Below are 19854 nucleotides of genomic sequence, written 5' to 3' on the forward strand. Positions count from 1 at the left end.
GAGTGAGTGGGTGGGTGAGTGAGTCAGTGGGTGGGTGGGTGGGTGAGTGAGTGGGTGAGTGAGTGGGTGGTGAGTGAGTGGGTGAGTGAGTGAGTGGTGAGTGAGTGGTGAGTGAGTGGTGAGTGAGTGGGTGGTGAGTGAGTGGGTGAGTGAGTGGGTGGTGAGTGAGTGGGTGAGTGAGTGAGTGGGTGAGTGAGTGAGTGGGTGAGTGAGTGAGTGGTGAGTGAGTGGTGAGTGTTAACCCTCACCCCCCTCTCTCTCTCTGTGTTCACAGGCTAGGTGGTAATCGCTTCAGTGAGGAGGGACAGAAAATCCTCCTCACTGCTGAGGACAAACATCCTGGTCTCCGTGTGATAGTGTGACTCACTCACTCACTCACTGACTCACTCATAGACTCACTCATAGACTCACTCACTCACTCACTGACTCACTCACTCACTCATAGACTCACTCACTGTCTCACTCACTCACTCACCCACTCACTCACTGACTCACTCACTCATAGACTCACTCACCCACTCACTCACTCACTCACCCACTCACTCACTGGCTCACTCACTAACTCACTGACTCACTGACTCACTAACTCACTGACTCACTCACTCACTGAATCACTCACTCACTCACCCACTGACTCACTCACTCACTCACTGACTCACCCACTCACTCACCCACTCACTCACTCACCCACTCACTGACCCACTCACTCGCTCACCCACTCACTCACTGGCTCACTCACTCACTCACCCACCCACTCACCCACTCATAGACTCACTCATAGACTCACTCACTCACTCACCCACTCACTCAATAACTCACTCACTCACTCACCCACCCACTCACTGACTCACTCACTGACTCGCTCACTCACTCACTCACTGACTCGCTCACTCACTGACTCACTCACCCACTCACTCACCACTCACCCACCCACTCACTCACTCACCCACGCACTCACTCACTCACCCACTCACTCACTGAATCACCCACTCACTGACCCACTCACTCACTAACACTCACTAACACTCACTCACTAACACTCACTCACCCACTCACTCACTCACCCACCCACTCACTGACCCACTCACTGACCCACTCACTGACTCACTCTCACTAACACTCACTAACACTCACTAACACTCACTCACCCACTCACTCACTCACTCACTGACTCACTCACTCACCCACTCACTCACTCATACAGTCACTCACCCACTCACTCACTGACTGACTCACTCACTCACCCACTCACCCACTCACTCACTCATACAGTCACTCACCCACTCACTCACTGACTCACTCACTCACTCACCCACTCACCCACTCACTCACTAACACTCACTCACTCACCATTCACTCACTCACTAACACTCACTCACTGACTCACTCACTAACTCACTCACCCACTCACTGACTCACTGACACAGACTCGCCACTTCAGTGCAAGGTTTAGTGTTTATTATTTGTCTTCATCAGAGGTTATCCAGAATAAAACCTTGAGTCACGTGACGTGTGGTCAGTATAGTGAGTTGGTGAGTTGGTGAGTGAGTTGGTGAGTGGGTGAGTGAGTGAGTTGGTGAGTGAGTGAGTGAGTTGGTGAGTGAGTAAGTGGGTGAGTGAGTGGGTGAGTGAGTGGGTGAGTGAGTGAGTGGGTGGGTGAGTTGGTGGGTGGGTAAGTGGGTGAGTGGGTGAGTGAGTGGGTGAGTGAGTGAGTGAGTGGGTGGGTGAGTTGGTGGGTGGGTAAGTGGGTGAGTGAGTGAGTGAATGGGTGAGTGTGTGAGTGAGTGGGTGAGTGAGTGAGTGGGTGAGTGAGTGAGTGGATGAGAGAGTGAGTGGATGAGTGAGTGAGTGGGTGAGTGAGTGAGTGGGTGAGTGAGTGAGTGTGTATTTGAGTCTTCAATCCATTTCAACGTCTTCCGTGGACAAATTTTCACCCTGAAAATCGAAAGGTATTCATATTAAGTCACCCACTCACCCACGTACCCCCTCACTCGCGCACCCGTTCACTCTCCCGCTCACTCACTCACCCACTCACCCACCCACTCACTCACCCACTCACTCACTCACCCACCCACCCACTCACTCACTCACCCACTCACTCACTCACCCACCCACTCACTCACTCACCCACTCACTCACTCACCCACCCACTCACTCACTCACCCACTCACTCACTCACCCACCCACTCACTCACCCACTCACCCACTCACCCACTCACTCACCCACCCACTCACTCACCCACTCACTCACCCACTCACTCACTCACCCACTCACCCACCCACTCACCCACCCACCCACTCACTCACTCACCCACCCACTCACTCACCCACCCACCCACCCACTCACCCACTCACCCACCCACCCACCCACTCACCCACCCACCCACCCACTCACCCACTCACTCACCCACTCACCCACCCACCCACTCACCCACTCACTCACCCACCCACCCACTCACCCACCCATCCACCCACTCACCCACTCACTCACTCACTCACCCACCCACTCACCCACCCACCCACCCACTCACTCACTCACCCACTCACCCACCCACCCACTCACCCACTCACTCACCCACCCACCCACTCACCCACCCACCCACCCACTCACCCACTCACTCACTCACCCACCTACTATAGTAATAGGTTTTTACCCCTGTCATATGGGGTAACAACCAACACTGACACCTTTAAACAAGAGGATTTACATCCTATAGTAATAGGTTTTTACCCCTGTCATATAGGGTAATTACCAACACTGACACCTTTAAACAAGAGGATTTACATCCTATAGTAATAGGTTTTTACTCGTGTCATATGGGGTAACTACCAACACTGACACCTTTAAACAAGAGGATTTACATCCTATAGTAATAGGTTTTTACTCCTGTCATATAGGGTCACCAACACTGACACCTTTAAACAAGAGGATTTACATCCTATAGTAATAGGTTTTAACTCCTGTCATATAGGGTAACAACCAACACTGACACCTTTAAACAAGAGGATTTACATCCATTAGTAATAGGTTTTTACTCCTGTCATATAGGGTTACCAACACTGACACCTTTAAACAAGAGGATTTACATCCTATAGTGATAGGTTTTTACTCCTGTCATATGGGGTAACAACCAACACTGACACCTTTAAACAAGAGGATTTACATCCTATAGTAATAGGTTTTTACCCCTGTCATATGGGGTAACAACCAACACTGACACCTTTAAACAAGAGGATTTACATCCTATAGTAATAGGTTTTTAGTCGTGTCATATGGGGTAACAACCAACACTGACACCTTTAAACAAGAGGATTTACATCCTATAGTAATAGGTTTTTACTCCTGTCATATGGGGTTACCAACACTGACACCTTTAAACAAGAGGATTTACATCCTATAGTAATAGGTTTTTACTCCTGTCATATGGGGTAACAACCAACACTGACACCTTTAAACAAGAGGATTTACATCCTATAGTAATAGGTTTTTACTCCTGTCATATAGGGCACCAACACTGACACCTTTAAACAAGAGGATTTACATCCTATAGTAATAGGTTTTTACACCTGTCATATAGGGGTAACAACCAACACTGACACCTTTAAACAAGAGGATTTACATCCTATAGTAATTGGTTTTTACTCCTGTCATATAGGGTAACAACCAACACTGACACCTTTAAACAAGAGGATTTACATCCTATAGCAATAGGTTTTTAACCCTGTCATATAGGGGTAACAACACTGACACCTTTAAACAAGAGGATTTACTTCCTATAGTAATAGGTTTTTACTCCTGTCATATAGGGGAACAACACAGACACCTTTAAACAAGAAGATTTACATCCTATAGTAATAGGTTTTTTACTACTGTCATATGGGGTTACCACCAACACTGACACCTTTAAACAAGAGGATTTACATCCTATAGTAATAGGTTTTTACTCCTGTCATATAGGGTAACAACCAACACTGACACCTTTAAACAAGTGTAGTGTATAGTGTAGTGTATAGTGTAGTGTATAGTGTAGTGTATAGTGTAGTGTATAGTGTAGTGTGTAGTGTATAGTGTAGTGTATAGTGTAGTAGTGTATAGTGTAGTGTATAGTGTAGTGTATAGTGTAGTGTATAGTGTAGTGTATAGTGTGGTGTATAGTGTAGTGTAGTGTATAGTGTAGTGTATAGTGTAGTGTATAGTGTAGTGTATAGTGTAGTGTGTAGTGTATAGTGTAGTGTATAGTGTAGTGTATAGAGTAGTAGTGTATAGTGTAGTGTAGTGTATAGTGTAGTGTATAGTGTAGTGTATAGTGTAGTGTATAGTGTAGTGTATAGTGTGGTGTATAGTGTAGTGTATAGTGTAGTGTATAGTGTAGTGTATAGTGTAGTGTGTAGTGTATAGTGTATAGTGTAGTGTATAGTGTAGTGTATAGAGTAGTAGTGTATAGTGTAGTGTATAGTGTAGTGTATAGTGTAGTGTATAGTGTAGTGTATAGTGTAGTGTAGTGTATAGTGTAGTGTATAGTGTAGTGTATAGTGTAGTGTATAGTATAGTATATAGTGTAGTGTATAGTGTAGTGTATAGTGTAGTGTATAATGTAGTATATAGTGTAGTGTATAGTGTAGTGTATAGTGTAGTGTAAAGTGTAGTGTATAGTGTAGTGTAAAGTGTAGTGTAGTGTATAGTGTAGTGTATAGTGTATAGTGTAGTGTATAGTGTAGTGTAGTGTATAGTGTAGTGTATAGTGTAGTGTAGTGTATAGTGTAGTATATAGTGTATAATGTAGTGTAGTGTATAATGTAGTGTATAGTGTAGTGTATAGTGTGGTGTAGTGTATAGTGTAGTGTATAGTGTATAGTATAGTGTGTAGTGTATAGTGTAGTGTATAATGTAGTGTATAGTGTAGTGTATAGTGTAGTGTATAGTGTAGTGTATCCTAGTGTATAGTGTAGTGTATAGTGTGTAGTGTAGTGTATAGTGTAGTGTATAGTGTATAATGTAGTGTAGTGTATAGTGTAGTGTATAGTGTAGTGTATAGTGTAGTGTATAGTGTATAATGTAGTGTATAGTGTATAATGTAGTGTATAGTGCATAGTGTAGTGTATAGTGTAGCGTAAAGTGTATAGTGTAGTGTATAGTGTAGTGTGTAGTGTATAGTGTATAGTGTAGTGTATAGTGTAGTGTATAGAGTAGTAGTGTATAGTGTAGTGTATAGTGTAGTGTATAGTGTAGTGTATAGTGTAGTGTATAGTGTAGTGTAGTGTATAGTGTAGTGTATAGTGTAGTGTATAGTGTAGTGTATAGTATAGTATATAGTGTAGTGTATAGTGTAGTGTATAGTGTAGTGTATAATGTAGTATATAGTGTAGTGTATAGTGTAGTGTATAGTGTAGTGTAAAGTGTAGTGTATAGTGTAGTGTAAAGTGTAGTGTAGTGTATAGTGTAGTGTATAGTGTATAGTGTAGTGTATAGTGTAGTGTAGTGTATAGTGTAGTGTATAGTGTAGTGTAGTGTATAGTGTAGTATATAGTGTATAATGTAGTGTAGTGTATAATGTAGTGTATAGTGTAGTGTATAGTGTGGTGTAGTGTATAGTGTAGTGTATAGTGTATAGTATAGTGTGTAGTGTATAGTGTAGTGTATAATGTAGTGTATAGTGTAGTGTATAGTGTAGTGTATAGTGTAGTGTATCCTAGTGTATAGTGTAGTGTATAGTGTGTAGTGTAGTGTATAGTGTAGTGTATAGTGTATAATGTAGTGTAGTGTATAGTGTAGTGTATAGTGTAGTGTATAGTGTAGTGTATAGTGTATAATGTAGTGTATAGTGTATAATGTAGTGTATAGTGCATAGTGTAGTGTATAGTGTAGCGTAAAGTGTATAGTGTAGTGTATAGTGTAGTGTATAGTGTAGTGTATAGTGTATAATTTAGTGTAGTGTATAGTGTAGTGTATAGTGTAGTGTATAGTGTAGTGTATAGTGTATAATGTAGTGTAGTGTATAGTGTAGTGTATAGTGTAGTGTAGTGTATAGTGTAGTGTACAGTGTAGTGTATAGTAGTGTATAGTGTAGTGTATAGTGTAGTGTATAGTGTAGTGTATAGTGTAGTAGTGTATAGTGTAGTGTATAGTGTAGTGTGTAGTGTAGTGTATAGTGTATAGTGTAGTAGTGTATAATGTAGTGTATAGTGTAGTGTATAGTGTAGTGTATAGTGTAGTGTATAGTGTAGTGTATAGTGCAGTGTATAGTGCATAGTGTAGTGTATAGTGTAGTGTATAGTGTAGTGTATAGTGCATAGTGTAGTGTACAGTGTAGTGTATAGTGTAGTGTATAGTGTAGTGTATAGTGTAGTGTATAATGTATAGTGTAGTGTATAGTGTATAGTGTAGTGTATAGTGTAGTGTATAGTGTAGTGTATAGTGTAGTGTATAGTGTAGTGTATAGTGCATAGTGTAGTGTACAGTGTAGTGTAGTGTATAGTGTAGTGTATAGTGTAGTGTATAGTGTATAGTGTAGTAGTGTATAGTGTAGTGTATAATGTATAGTGTAGTGTATAGTGTAGTGTAAACAAGAGTTTCAGTCCCTCACCGTGATCCTCTTCTGCTTCTGCCTCCGATTGCAGAACCACACGCGAACGACATCTCTCTCCACACAGAGCGAGCGGGACAGAGATAGCACCTCGTGGGAGCTGGGTTTGGGATTCTACAGACGGGCGACAGAGTCAGTCAGTGGGTGAGTGAGTGAGTGGGTGAGTGGGTGGGTGAGTGAGTGGGTGAGTGAGTGAGTGGGTGAGTGGGTGGGTGGGTGAGTGAGTGGGTGGGTGAGTGAGTCAGTGAGTCTACGAGTGAGTGAGTCAGTGAGTGAGTGAGTGGGTGAGTGAGTCAGTGAGTGAGTGGGTGAGTGAGTCAGTGAGTGATTGAGTGAGTGAGTGGGTGGGTGAGTGAGTGAGTGAGTGGGTGGGTGAGTGAGTGGGTGAGTGAGTGAGTGGGTGAGTGGGTGAGTGAGTGAGTGAGTGGGTGAGTGGGTGAGTGGGTGGGTGAGTGAGTGAGTGAGTGGGTGAGTGGGTGAGTGGGTGAGTGAGTGGGTGAGTGAGTGGGTGAGTGAGTGAGTGAGTGGGTGGGTGAGTGAGTCAGTGAGTCTACGAGTGAGTGAGTCAGTGAGTGAGTGAGTGGGTGAGTGAGTCAGTGAGTGAGTGGGTGAGTGAGTCAGTGAGTGAGTGAGTGGGTGAGTCATTGAGTGATTGAGTGAGTGAGTGATTGAGTCTATGAGTGAGTCAGTCAGTGATTGAGTCAGCGAGCGGGACAGAGATAGCACCTCGTGGGAGCTGGGTTTGGGATTCTACAGACGGGCGACAGAGTCAGTCAGTGGGTGAGTGAGTGAGTGGGTGAGTGGGTGGGTGAGTGGGTGGGTGAGTGGGTGGGTGAGTGAGAGAGTGGGTGGGTGGGTGAGTGGGTGGGTGAGTGAGTGGGTGAGTGAGTGAGTGGGTGAGTGGGTGGGTGAGTGGGTGGGTGGGTGGGTGAGTGAGTGAGTGAGTGGGTGAGTGAGTGAGTGGGTGAGTGAGTGGGTGAGTGAGTGAGTGAGTGGGTGAGTGAGTGAGTGAGTCAGTGAGTAAGTGAGTGAGTGGGTGAGTGAGTGAGTGAGTCAGTGAGTCTGTGAGTGAGTGAGTGAGTCAGCGAGCGGGACAGAGATAGCACCTCGTGGGAGCTGGGTTTGGGATTCTACAGACGGGGGAGAGAGTCAGTGAGAGTGTGAGTCAATGAGTCAGTGAGTGAGTGAGATAGTGAGTCAGTGAGTGAGTGAGAGAGTGGGTGAGTGAGTGAGTGGGTGGGTGAGTGGGTGGGTGAGTGAGTGGGTGAGTGAGTGAGTGGGTGAGTGGGTGAGTGAGTGAGTGAGTGGGTGAGTGGGTGAGTGGGTGGGTGAGTGAGTGAGTGGGTGAGTGAGTGAGTGGGTGAGTGAGTGAGTGAGAGAGTGAGTGAGTGGGTGATTCAGTGAGTAAGTGAGTGAGTGAGTGAGTCAGTGAGTGAGTGAGTGAGTCAGTGAGCGGGACAGAGATAGCACCTCGTGGGAGCTGGGTTTGGGATTTTACAGACGGGGAAGAGAGTCAGTGAGTGAGTAAGTCAATGAGTCAGTGAGTGAGTCAGTGAGTTAGTAAGTGAGTCAGTGAGTCAGTGAGTGAGTCAGTGAGTGAGTCAGTGAGTGAGTGAGTGGGTGAGTGAGTCAGTGAGTCGACGAGTGAGTCAGTGAGTCTATGAGTGAGTGAGTGAGTCAGTGAGTAAGTGAGTCAGTGAGTGAGTGAGTCAGTGGGTGAGTTTATAAGTGAGTTAGTCAGTGAGTCATTGAGTGAATGAGTGAGTGAGTGAGTCACTGAGTGAGTCTATGAGTGAGTCAGTGAGTCAGTGAGTGAGTCAGTGAGTGAGTGAGTGAGTCACTGAGTGAGTCAGTGCGTGAGTGAGTGAGTGAGTCAGTGAGTGAGTGAGTGAGTCAGTGAGTGATTGAGTGAGTCAGTGAGTGAGTGAGTGAGTGATTCAGTGAGTGAGTGAGTGAGTCAGTGAGTGAGTCAGTGAGTGAGTGAGTGAGTCAGTGAGTGAGTGAGTTAATGAGCGAGTCAGTGAGTGAGTCACTGACTGAGTCAGTGAGTGAGAGAGTGAGTCAGTGAGTGAGTGAGTGAGTGAATCAGTGAGTGAGTCATTGAGTGAGTGAGTCAGTGAGTGAGTCAGTGAGTGAGTGAGTGAGAGAGTGAGTCAGTGAGTGAGTGAGTGAGTCAGTGAGTGAGTGAGTGAATCAGTAAGTGAGTGAGTTATTGAGTGAGTCAGTGAGTGAGTGAGAGCGTGAGTCAGTCAGTGACTGAGTGAGTCAGTGAGTGAGTCAGTGAGTCAGTGAGTGAGTGAGTCAGTGAGTGAGTGAGTGAGTCAGTGAGTCAGTGAGTGAGTCAGTGAGTGAGTCAGAGAGTGAGTCAGTGAGTCAGTGAGTGAGTGGGTGAGTGAGTGAGTGGGTGAGTGAGTGAGTGAGAGGGTGAGTGGGTGAGTGAGTGGGTGAGTGAGTGAGTGAGTGAGTGAGTGATTCAGTGAGTGAGTGAGTCAGTGAGTGAGTCAGTGAGTGAGTGAGTGAGTCAGTGAGTGAGTGAGTGAGTTAATGAGCGAGTCAGTGAGTGAGTCAGTGAGTGAGTCAGTGAGTGAGAGAGTGAGTCAGTGAGTGAGTGAGTGAGTGAATCAGTGAGTGAGTCATTGAGTGAGTGAGTCAGTGAGTGAGTCAGGGAGTGAGTGAGTGAGAGAGTGAGTGAGTGAGTGAGTCAGTGAGTGAGTGAGTGAATCAGTAAGTGAGTGAGTTATTGAGTGAGTCAGTGAGTGAGTGAGGGCGTGAGTCAGTCAGTGACTGAGTGAGTCAGTGAGTGAGTGAGTCAGTGAGTCAGTGAGTGAGTGAGTCAGTGAGTGAGTGAGTGAGTCAGTGAGTCAGTGAGTGAGTCAGTGAGTGAGTCAGAGAGTGAGTGAGTGAGTGAGTCAGTGAGTGAGTGAGTGAGTCAGTGAGTGAGTGAGATAGTGAGTCAGTGAGTGAGTGAGAGAGTGGGTGAGTGAGTGAGTGGGTGAGTGAGTGAGTGGGAGCTGGGTTTGGGATTCTACAGACAGGGGAGAGAGTCAGTGAGAGAGTGGGTGGGTGGGTGAGTGGGTGGGTGAGTGGGTGGGTGAGTGAGTGGGTGAGTGAGTGAGTGAGTGGGTGAGTGGGTGAGTGAGTGAGTGGGTGAGTGGGTGAGTGGGTGGGTGAGTGGGTGAGTGGGTGATTCAGTGAGTAAGTGAGTGAGTGGGTGAGTGGGTGGGTGAGTGAGTGAGTGAGAGAGTGAGTGGGTGAGTGGGTGGGTGAGTCAGTGAGTGAGTGAGTGAGTCAGTGAGCGGGACAGAGATAGCACCTCGTGGGAGCTGGGTTTGGGATTTTACAGACGGAGAAGAGAGTCAGTGAGTGAGTGAGTCAATGAGTCAGTGAGTGAGTCAGTGAGTTAGTGAGTGAGTCAGTGAGTCAGTGAGTGAGTCAGTGAGTGAGTGAGTGAGTGGGTGAGTGAGTGAGTCAGTGAGTCGACGAGTGAGTCAGTGAGTCTATGAGTGAGTGAGTGAGTCAGTGAGTGAGTGAGTCAGTGAGTAAGTGAGTCAGTGAGTGAGTGAGTCAGTGGGTGAGTTTATAAGTGAGTTAGTCAGTGAGTCATTGAGTGAGTGAGTGAGTCACTGAGTGAGTCTATGAGTGAGTCAGTGAGTCAGTGAGTGAGTCAGTGAGTGAGTGAGTGAGTCACTGAGTGAGTCAGTGCGTGAGTGAGTGAGTCAGTGAGTGAGTGAGTCAGTCAGTGAGTGAGTGAGTGAGTCAGTGAGTGAGTGAGTAATTCAGTGAGTGAGTGAGTCAGTCAGTGAGTGATTCAGTCAGTGAGTGAGTCAGTGAGTGAGTCAGCGAGTGAGAGAGTGAGTCAGTGAGTGAGTGAATCAGTGAGTGAGTCAGTGAGTGAGTGAGTCAGTGAGTGAGTCAGTGAGTGAGTGAGTGAGAGAGTGAGTCAGTGAGTGAGTGAGTGAGTCAGTGAGTGAGTGAGTGAGTCAGTAAGTGAGTGAGTTATTGAGTGAGTCAGTGAGTGAGTGAGAGCGTGAGTCATTCAATGACTGAGTGAGTCAGTGAGTGAGTGAGTCAGTGAGTCAGTGAGTGAGTCAGTGAGTGAGTCAGAGAGTGAGTGAGTGAGTCAGTGAGTGAGTGAGTGAGTGAGTCAGTGAGTGAGTGAGTCAGTGAGTGAGTGAGTCAGTGAGTGAGTCAGAGAGTGAGTGAGAGGGTGAGTGAGTGAGTGAGTCAGTGAGTGAGTCAGTGAGTGAGTGAGTTAGTCAGTGAGTGAGTGAGTGGGTCAGTGAGTGAGTGAGTGAGAGTGAGAAAGAGTGAGTGAGTCAGTGAGTGAGTGAGTCAATGAGTCAGTGAGTGAGTCAGTGAGTTAGTGAGTGAGTCAGTGAGTCAGTGAGTGAGTCAGTGAGTGAGTCAGTGAGTGAGTGAGTGAGTGGGTGAGTGAGTCAGTGAGTCGACGAGTGAGTCAGTGAGTCTATGAATGAGTGAGTGAGTCAGTGAGTAAGTGAGTCAGTGAGTGAGTGAGTCAGTGGGTGAGTTTATAAGTGAGTTAGTCAGTGAGTCATTGAGTGAATGAGTGAGTGAGTGAGTCACTGAGTGAGTCTATGAGTGAGTCAGTGAGTCAGTGAGCGAGTCAGTGAGTGAGTGAGTGAGTCACTGAGTGAGTCAGTGCGTGAGTGAGTGAGTGAGTCAGTGAGTGAGTGAGTGAGTCAGTGAGTGAGTGAGTGAGTCAGTGAGTGAGTGAGTGATTCAGTGAGTGAGCGAGTGAGTCAGTGAGTGAGTCAGTGAGTGAGTGAGTGAGTCAGTGAGTGAGTGAGTTAATGAGCGAGTCAGTGAGTGAGTCAGTGAGTGAGTCAGTGAGTGAGAGAGTGAGTCAGTGAGTGAGTGAGTGAGTGAATCAGTGAGTGAGTCATTGAGCGAGTGAGTCAGTGAGTGAGTCAGTGAGTGAGTGAGTGAGAGAGTGAGTCAGTGAGTGAGTGAGTGAGTCAGTGAGTGAGTGAGTGAATCAGTAAGTGAGTGAGTTATTGAGTGAGTCAGTGAGTGAGTGAGAGCGTGAGTCAGTCAGTGACTGAGTGAGTCAGTGAGTGAGTGAGTGAGTCAGTGAGTGAGTGAGTCAGTGAGTGAGTCAGTGAGTCAGTGAGTGAGTCAGTGAGTGAGTCAGAGAGTGAGTGAGTGAGTCAGTGAGTGAGTGAGTGAGTCAGTGAGTGAGTGAGATAGTGAGTCAGTGAGTGAGTGAGAGAGTGGGTGAGTGAGTGAGTGGGTGAGTGAGTGAGTGGGAGCTGGGTTTGGGATTCTACAGACAGGGGAGAGAGTCAGTGAGAGAGTGGGTGGGTGGGTGAGTGGGTGGGTGAGTGGGTGGGTGAGTGAGTGGGTGAGTGAGTGAGTGGGTGAGTGAGTGAGTGGGTGAGTGGGTGAGTGGGTGGGTGAGTGAGTGAGTGGGTGAGTGAGTGAGTGGGTGAGTGAGTGAGTGAGAGAGTGGGTGATTCAGTGAGTAAGTGAGTGAGTGGGTGAGTGGGTGAGTGGGTGAGTGAGTGAGTGGGTGAGTGGGTGAGTGAGTGGGTGAGTCAGTGAGTGAGTGAGTGAGTCAGTGAGCGGGACAGAGATAGCACCTCGTGGGAGCTGGGTTTGGGATTTTACAGACGGGGAAGAGAGTCAGTGAGTGAGTGAGTCAATGAGTCAGTGAGTGAGTCAGTGAGTTAGTGAGTGAGTCAGTGAGTCAGTGAGTGAGTCAGTGAGTGAGTGAGTGGGTGAGTGAGTGAGTCAGTGAGTCGACGAGTGAGTCAGTGAGTCTATGAGTCAGTGAGTGAGTGAGTCAGTGAGTGAGTGAGTCAGTGAGTAAGTGAGTCAGTGAGTGAGTGAGTCAGTGGGTGAGTTTATAAGTGAGTTAGTCAGTGAGTCATTGAGTGAGTGAGGGAGTCACTGAGTGAGTCTATGAGTGAGTCAGTGAGTCAGTGAGTGAGTCAGTGAGTGAGTGAGTGAGTCACTGAGTGAGTCAGTGCGTGAGTGAGTGAGTCAGTGAGTCAGTGAGTGAGTCAGTGAGTGAGTGAGTGAGTCAGTGAGTGAGTCAGTGAGTGAGTGAGTCAGTGAGTGAGTGAGTCAGTGAGTGAGTCAGAGAGTGAGTGAGAGGGTGAGTGAGTGAGTGAGTCAGTGAGTGAGTCAGTGAGTGAGTGAGTGAGTTAGTCATTGAGTGAGTGAGTGGGTCAGTGAGTGAGTGAGTGAGAATGAGAAAGAGTGAGTGAGTCAGTGAGTGAGTGAGTCAGTGAGTGATTGAGTGAGTCTGTGAGCGAGTGAGTCAGTGAGTGTGTCAGTAAGTGAGTGAGTGAGTCAGTGAGTGAGTGAGTCAGAGTGAGTCAGTGAGTGAGTGAGTCAGTGAGTGAGTGAGTCAGAGTGAGTCAGTGAGTCAGTGAGTGAGTCAGTGAGTGAGTGAGTCAGTGAGTGAGTGAGTCAGAGTGAGTCAGTGAGTGAGTCAGTGAGTGAGTGAGTCAGTGAGTGAGTCAGTGAGTGGGTGAGTCAGTGAGTTTAGTGGATAGTGTAGTGTATAGTGTAGTGTAGTAGTGTATAGTGTAGTGTATAGTGTAGTGTATAGTGTAGTGTATAGTAGTGTATAGTGTAGTGTATAGTGTAGTGTATTGTATAGTAATGTATAATGTATTAGTGTATATAGTAGTGTATATAGCAGTGTATATAATGTATAATATAGTAGTGTGTGTGTGTATATAGTGTAAACAGGAAGTGACGTCACTACCCGCAGGAAGTGGATCTCCAGCTGAGCTCTGACCGCGGCGTCCAGGGAAGTTCTCTTCCTACGCAGGGATCGCCATGGCAACGAGCAGCGGTGAACACAGCCATTGGGGCTCTCTGGGTGGGGGAGGGGCGAGAGGTCGCCATGGCAACGAGCAGCGGTGAACACAGCCACTGGGGCTCTCTGGGTGGGGGGAGGGGCGAGAGGTCGCCATGGCAACGAGCAGCGGTGAACACAGCCACTGGGGCTCTCTGGGTGGGGGAGGGGCGAGAGGTCGCCATGGCAACGAGCAGCGGTGAACACAGCCACTGGGGCTCTCTGGGGGGAGGGGCGAGAGGTCGCCATGGCAACGAGCAGCGGTGAACACAGCCACTGGGGCTCTCTGGGTGGGGGAGGGGCGAGAGGTCGCCATGGCAACGAGCAGCGGTGAACACAGCCACTGGGGCTCTCTGGGTGGGGGAGGGGCGAGAGGTCGCCATGGCAACGAGCAGCGGTGAACACAGCCACTGGGGCTCTCTGGGTGGGGGAGGGGAGGGGGGAGGGTGGGGGAGGGGGGGGAGGGGAGGGGGATGGGGGGAGGGGGGAGGGAGTGGTGGGACAGTGGTGAGGGGAGTGGGGGGAGAGTGGTGGGGAGAGTGTTGGGGAGAGTGATAGTTAGTGGTAGTTAGTGGTAGTTAGTGGTAGTTAGTGGTAGTTAGTTTGGTAGTTAGTGGTGGTTATTGATAGTTACTGATAGTTAGTGGTAGTTAGTGGTAGTTAGTTTGGTAGTTAGTGATAGTTAGTGTACTAGTTAGTGATAGTTAGTGGTAGTTAGTGATAGTTAGTTTGGTAGTTAGTGGTGGTTATTGATAGTTAGTGATAGTTAGTGGTAGTTAGTGGTAGTTAGTGGTAGTTAGTTTGGTAGTTAGTGGTGGTTATTGATAGTTACTGATAGTTAGTGGTAGTTAGTGGTGGTTAGTGGTAGTTAGTTTGGTAGTTAGTTTGGTAGTTAGTGGTGGTTAGTACTAGTTACTGATAGTTAGTGTGATAGTTAGTGGTAGTTAGTTTGGTAGTTATTGGTGGTTATTGATAGTTACTGATAGTTAGTGGTAGTTAGTGGTAGTTAGTTTGGTAGTTAGTGGTGGTTATTGATAGTTAGTGATAGTTAGTGGTAGTTAGTGGTAGTTAGTGGTAGTTAGTTTGGTAGTTAGTGGTGGTTATTGATAGTTAGTGATAGTTAGTGGTAGTTAGTGGTAGTTAGTGGTAGTTAGTTTGGTAGTTAGTGGTGGTTATTGATAGTTAGTGATAGTTAGTGGTAGTTAGTGATAGTTAGTGGTAGTTAGTTTGGTAGTTAGTGGTGGTTATTGATAGTTACTGATAGTGGTAGTTAGTGGTAGTTAGTTTGGTAGTTAGTGGTGGTTATTGATAGTTAGTGATAGTTAGTGGTGGTTATTGATAGTTAGTGTGATAGTTAGTGTGATAGTTAGTGTGGTAGTTAGTGGTGGTTAGTGATAGTTAGTGTGGTAGTTAGTGTGATAGTTAGTGTGGTAGTTAGTGATTTTTAGTGATAGTTAGTGACAGTTAGTACTAGTTAGTGTACTAGTTAGTACTAGTTAGTGTGGTAGTTAGTGATAGTTAGTGGTAGTTAGTGGTAGTTAGTGATAGTTAGTGGTAGTTGGTGATAGTTAGTGGTAGTTAGTGATAGTTAGTGGTAGTTAGTGATAGTTAGTTATAGTTAGTGATAGTTAGTGATAGTGGTAGTTAGTGATAGTTAGTGTGATAGTTAGTGGTAGTTAGTGATAGTTAGTGGTAGTTAGTGATAGTTAGTGGTAGTTAGTGGTAGTTAGTTTGGTAGTTAGTGGTGGTTATTGATAGTTAGTGTGATAGTTAGTGTGATAGTTAGTGTGATAGTTAGTGTGGTAGTTAGTGGTGGTTATTGATAGTTAGTGATAGTTAGTGTGATAGTTAGTGTGGTAGTTAGTCTCATAGTTAGTGTGGTAGTTAGTGATAGTTAGTGATAGTTAGTGATAGTTAGTACTAGTTAGTGTACTAGTTAGTACTAGTTAGTGTGGTAGTTAGTGATGGTAACTAACCCATGTTGAGTATCCACGACTCCAGTAGTGGTCTAATCCTGGTCATGTTTCTGTAGCTGGTAGTTAGTGATAGTTAGTGATAGTTAGTGTACTAGTTAGTACTAGTTAGTGATAGTTAGTGATAGTTAGTGTGGTAGTTAGTACTAGTTAGTGGTAGTTAGTGGTAGTTAGTGATAGTTAGTGTGGTAGTTAGTGATAGTTAGTGATAGTTAGTGTGATAGTTAGTGATAGTTAGTGATAGTTAGTGTGGTAGTTAGTGATAGTTAGTGGTAGTTAGTGATAGTTAGTGTGGTAGTTAGTGATAGTTAGTGGTAGTTAGTGATAGTTAGTGTGATAGTTAGTGTGGTAGTTAGTGATAGTTAGTGATAGTTAGTGATAGTTAATGTGGTAGTTAGTGATAGTTAGTGATAGTTAGTGATAGTTAGTGATAGTTAATGATAGTTAGTGATAGTTAGTGATAGTTAGTGTGATAGTTAGTGATAGTTAGTGATAGTTAGTGATAGTTAGTGATAGTTAATGTGGTAGTTAGTGATAGTTAGTGGTAGTTAGTGATAGTTAGTGATAGTTAGTGTACTAGTTAGTGATAGTTAGTGATAGTTAGTGATAATTAGAGTGATAGTTAGTGATAGTTAGTGATAGTTAGTGATAGCTAGTGTGGTAGTTAGTGATAGTTAGTGATAGTTAGTGATAGTTAGTGTACTAGTTAGTGATAGTTAGTGATAGTTAGTGATAGTTAGTGATAGTTAATGTGGTAGTTAGTGATAGTTAGTGGTAGTTAGTGATAGTTAGTGATAGTTAGTGTACTAGTTAGTACTAGTTAGTGATAGTTAGTGATAGTTAGTGATAGTTAGTGTGGTAGTTAGTACTAGTTAGTGGTAGTTAGTGGTAGTTAGTGATAGTTAGTGTGGTAGTTAGTGATAGTTAGTGATAGTTAGTGTGATAGTTAGTGATAGTTAGTGATAGTTAGTGTGGTAGTTAGTGATAGTTAGTGGTAGTTAGTGATAGTTAGTGTGGTAGTTAGTGATAGTTAGTGGTAGTTAGTGATAGTTAGTGTGATAGTTAGTGTGGTAGTTAGTGATAGTTAGTGATAGTTAGTGATAGTTAGTGTGTAGTTAGTGATAGTTAGTGGTAGTTAGTGATAGTTAGTGTGATAGTTAGTGTGGTAGTTAGTGATAGTTAGTGATAGTTAGTGATAGTTAATGTGGTAGTTAGTGATAGTTAGTGATAGTTAGTGATAGTTAGTGATAGTTAATGATAGTTAGTGATAGTTAGTGATAGTTAGTGATAGTTAGTGATAGTTAGTGTGATAGTTAGTGATAGTTAGTGATAGTTAGTGATAGTTAGTGATAGTTAATGTGGTGTTAGTGATAGTTAGTGGTAGTTAGTGATAGTTAGTGATAGTTAGTGTACTAGTTAGTGATAGTTAGTGATAGTTAGTGATAATTAGAGTGATAGTTAGTGATAGTTAGTGATAGTTAGTGATAGCTAGTGTGGTAGTTAGTGATAGTTAGTGATAGTTAGTGATAGTTAGTGATAGTTAGTGATAGTTAGTGATAGTTAATGTGGTAGTTAGTGATAGTTAGTGGTAGTTAGTGATAGTTAGTGATAGTTAGTGTACTAGTTAGTGATAGTTAGTGATAGTTAGTGATAGTTAGTGATAATTAGAGTGATAGTTAGTGATAGTTAGTGATAGTTAGTGATAGTTAGTGATAGCTAGTGTGGTAGTTAGTGATAGTTAGTGATAGTTAGTGATAGTTAGTGTACTAGTTAGTGATAGTTAGTGATAGTTAGTGATAGTTAGTGATAGTTAGTGTGGTAGTTAATGATAGTTAGTGATAGTTAGTGTGGTAGTTAGTGATAGTTAGTGTACTAGTTAGTGATAGTTAGTGTACTAGTTAGTGATAGTTAGTGATAGTTAGTGTGATAGTTAGTGATAGTTAGTGTACTAGTTAGTGATAGTTAGTGATAGTTAGTGATAGTTTAGTGATAGTTAGTGTGGTAGTTAGTGTGGTAGTTAGTGATAGTTAGTGATAGTTAGTGATAGTTAGTGTGGTAGTTAGTGTGGTAGTTAGTGATAGTTAGTGATAGTTAGTGATAGTTGGTGATAGTTAGTGTGGTAGTTAGTGATGGTAACCTAACCCATGTTGGGTAGCCAGGCCTCCAGTAGTGGCCTAATCCTCGCCATGTTTCTGTAGCTGTTAGTTAGTGATAGTTAGTGATAGTTAGTGACAGTTAGTGATAGTTAGTACTAGTTAGTACTAGTTAGTGGTAGTTAGTGATAGTTAGTGATAGTTAGTGTACTAGTTAGTACTAACTAGTGGTAGTTACTAACCCATGTTGAGTAGCCAGGCCTCCAGTAGTGGCCTAATCCTCGCCATGTTTCTGTAGCTGAGGTTCAGGGCTTCGAACCTGGAGATGGTTGTCTGGCTGAACGCGTTGCCATGGATACGGCCCATAGCAACGCCCACGTCGCCCTGGCAACGGAGGGGGGAGGGGGGTAGGGGGTGTTGGTTACCAAGCAACCGGTTGCGCGTTTAAGGCTGCGCGTGCAACTGGTTGCAACTAAGGATTGCAACTAGGATTGCACGCAAGTGGTATCAACTAGGGTTTGCAACTACGATTGCATGCAACTGACATCAGCTAGGGATTGCAACTACGATTGCATGCAACTGGTTGCAACTAGGATTTGCAACTACAATTGAATGCAACTGGTTGCAACTAGGATTTGCAACTACAATTGAATGCAACTGGTTGCAACTAGGGAATGCAACTACGATTGCACGCAACTGATATCAAATAGGGTTTGCAACTACGATTGCATGCAACTGGTTGCAACTACGATTGCATGCAACTGGTTGCAACTAGGGTTTGCAACTACGATTGCATGCAACCGGTTGCAACTAGAGTTTGCAACTACGATTGCATGCAACCGGTTGCAACTAGGGTTTGCAACTACGATTGCATGCAATCGGTTGCAACTAGAGTTTGCAACTACGATTGCATGCAACCGGTTGCAACTAGGGTTTGCAACTACGATTGCATGCAACTGGTTGCAACTACGATTGCATGCAACCGGTTGCAACTAGGGTTTGCAACTACGATTGCATGCAACCGGTTGCAACTAGGGTTTGCAATTACAATTGCATGCAACTGGTTGCAACTACGATTGCATGCAACCGGTTGCAACTAGGATTTGCAACTACGATTGCATGCAACTGGTTGCAACTACGATTGCATGCAACCGGTTGCAACTACGATTGCATGCAACTGGTTGCAACTACGATTGCATGCAACCGGTATCAACTAGGGTTTGCAACTACGATTGCATGCAACCGGTTGCAACTAGGGTTTGCAATTACAATTGCATGCAACTGGTTGCAACTACGATTGCATGCAACCGATTGCAACTAGGTTTTGCAACTACGATTGCATGCAACCAGTTGCAACTAGGATATGCAACTACGATTGCATGCAACTGGTATCAACTAGCGATTGCAACTACGATTGCATGCAACTGGTTGCAACTACGATTGCATGCAACCGGTTGCAACTAGGGATCGCAACTACGATTGCATGCAACCGGTTGCAACTATGGCTTGCAACTACGATTGCACGCAACTGGTTGCAACTAGGGTTTGCAACTACGATTGCATGCAAATGACATCAACTAGGGCTTGCAACTGCGATTGCATGCAACTGGTTGCAACTACGATTGCATGCAACTGCTATCAACTAGGGCTTGCAACTACGATTGCACGCAACTGGTTGCAACTAGGGATTGCAACGGGGGGTGAGTTGCACGCAACCCAGGTCACCTGCGTGTGGCCCAGTTTGATTCGCCGCTGCTTGAAGTTGCGAGCAAATTGCTCAAGTTGCTCCAACTCCACCTCGGCCCCGCCCCCTGCCCGTGACGTCGACGCGGGGGGCCCCCGCCCCCTCGTCGACGTCATCTGCGACGTCATCGCGGTCGTCACGCCGGGGTGACGTCACCGCACGGGGAATTACCGCCTGACACACACACAGACACACACATATAGATACACACACACATACACACACAGACACATATAGATACATAGATACACACAGACACACATAGATATACATACACATACACAGATATACACACACACAGACACACATAGATACACATACAAACACATACACACACATAGATACATATACATACACACATATAGATACACACACACAGACACACACACAGATACACAGTCACACACATACACACATATAGATACACATACACACACACATACACACATACAGATACACACACATATATACACACACATATAGATACACACACACACACAGACACACACACACACAGACACACACACACAGACAGACACACAGACACACAACACACACACAGACACACATAGATGCACACACACATACACACAGTCACACACATACACACACACAGACACACACACAGTCA

General features: G+C 45.1%; 2 protein-coding genes across 2 annotated transcripts in view; one reads left to right on the forward strand and one right to left on the reverse strand.

Annotated features, from left to right (window-relative positions):
- The window catches only part of LOC142923207 (uncharacterized), a gene marked incomplete at its 5' end in the record, with an annotated part of 40492 nt that extends 38983 nt beyond the window's left edge, over nt 1–1509 (forward strand). Inside the window, one exon of the mRNA XM_076064124.1 lies at nt 275–1509. Within this exon, the coding sequence (XP_075920239.1) occupies nt 275–362 (88 nt within the window). The remainder of the gene's footprint in view (nt 1–274) is intronic.
- LOC116937097 (POU domain, class 2, transcription factor 3L-like) lies at nt 1437–19397 on the reverse strand (the record flags this gene model as incomplete). The annotated part of the gene is given in 5 exon segments (XM_076064126.1): nt 1437–1935; nt 6585–6698; nt 13321–13433; nt 17722–17863; nt 19205–19397. Coding segments are annotated over 5 exon segments (555 nt in total). The 3' UTR covers nt 1437–1896.
- Between the last annotated feature and the right edge of the window lie 457 nt (nt 19398–19854).

This window comes from Petromyzon marinus, unplaced genomic scaffold (assembly GCF_048934315.1).
Source record: "Petromyzon marinus isolate PM22_M1 ecotype Great Lakes invasive population unplaced genomic scaffold, UKy_Petmar_22M1.pri1.0 PM_Scaffold_331, whole genome shotgun sequence".
Taxonomy (NCBI): Eukaryota; Metazoa; Chordata; class Hyperoartia; order Petromyzontiformes; family Petromyzontidae; genus Petromyzon; species Petromyzon marinus.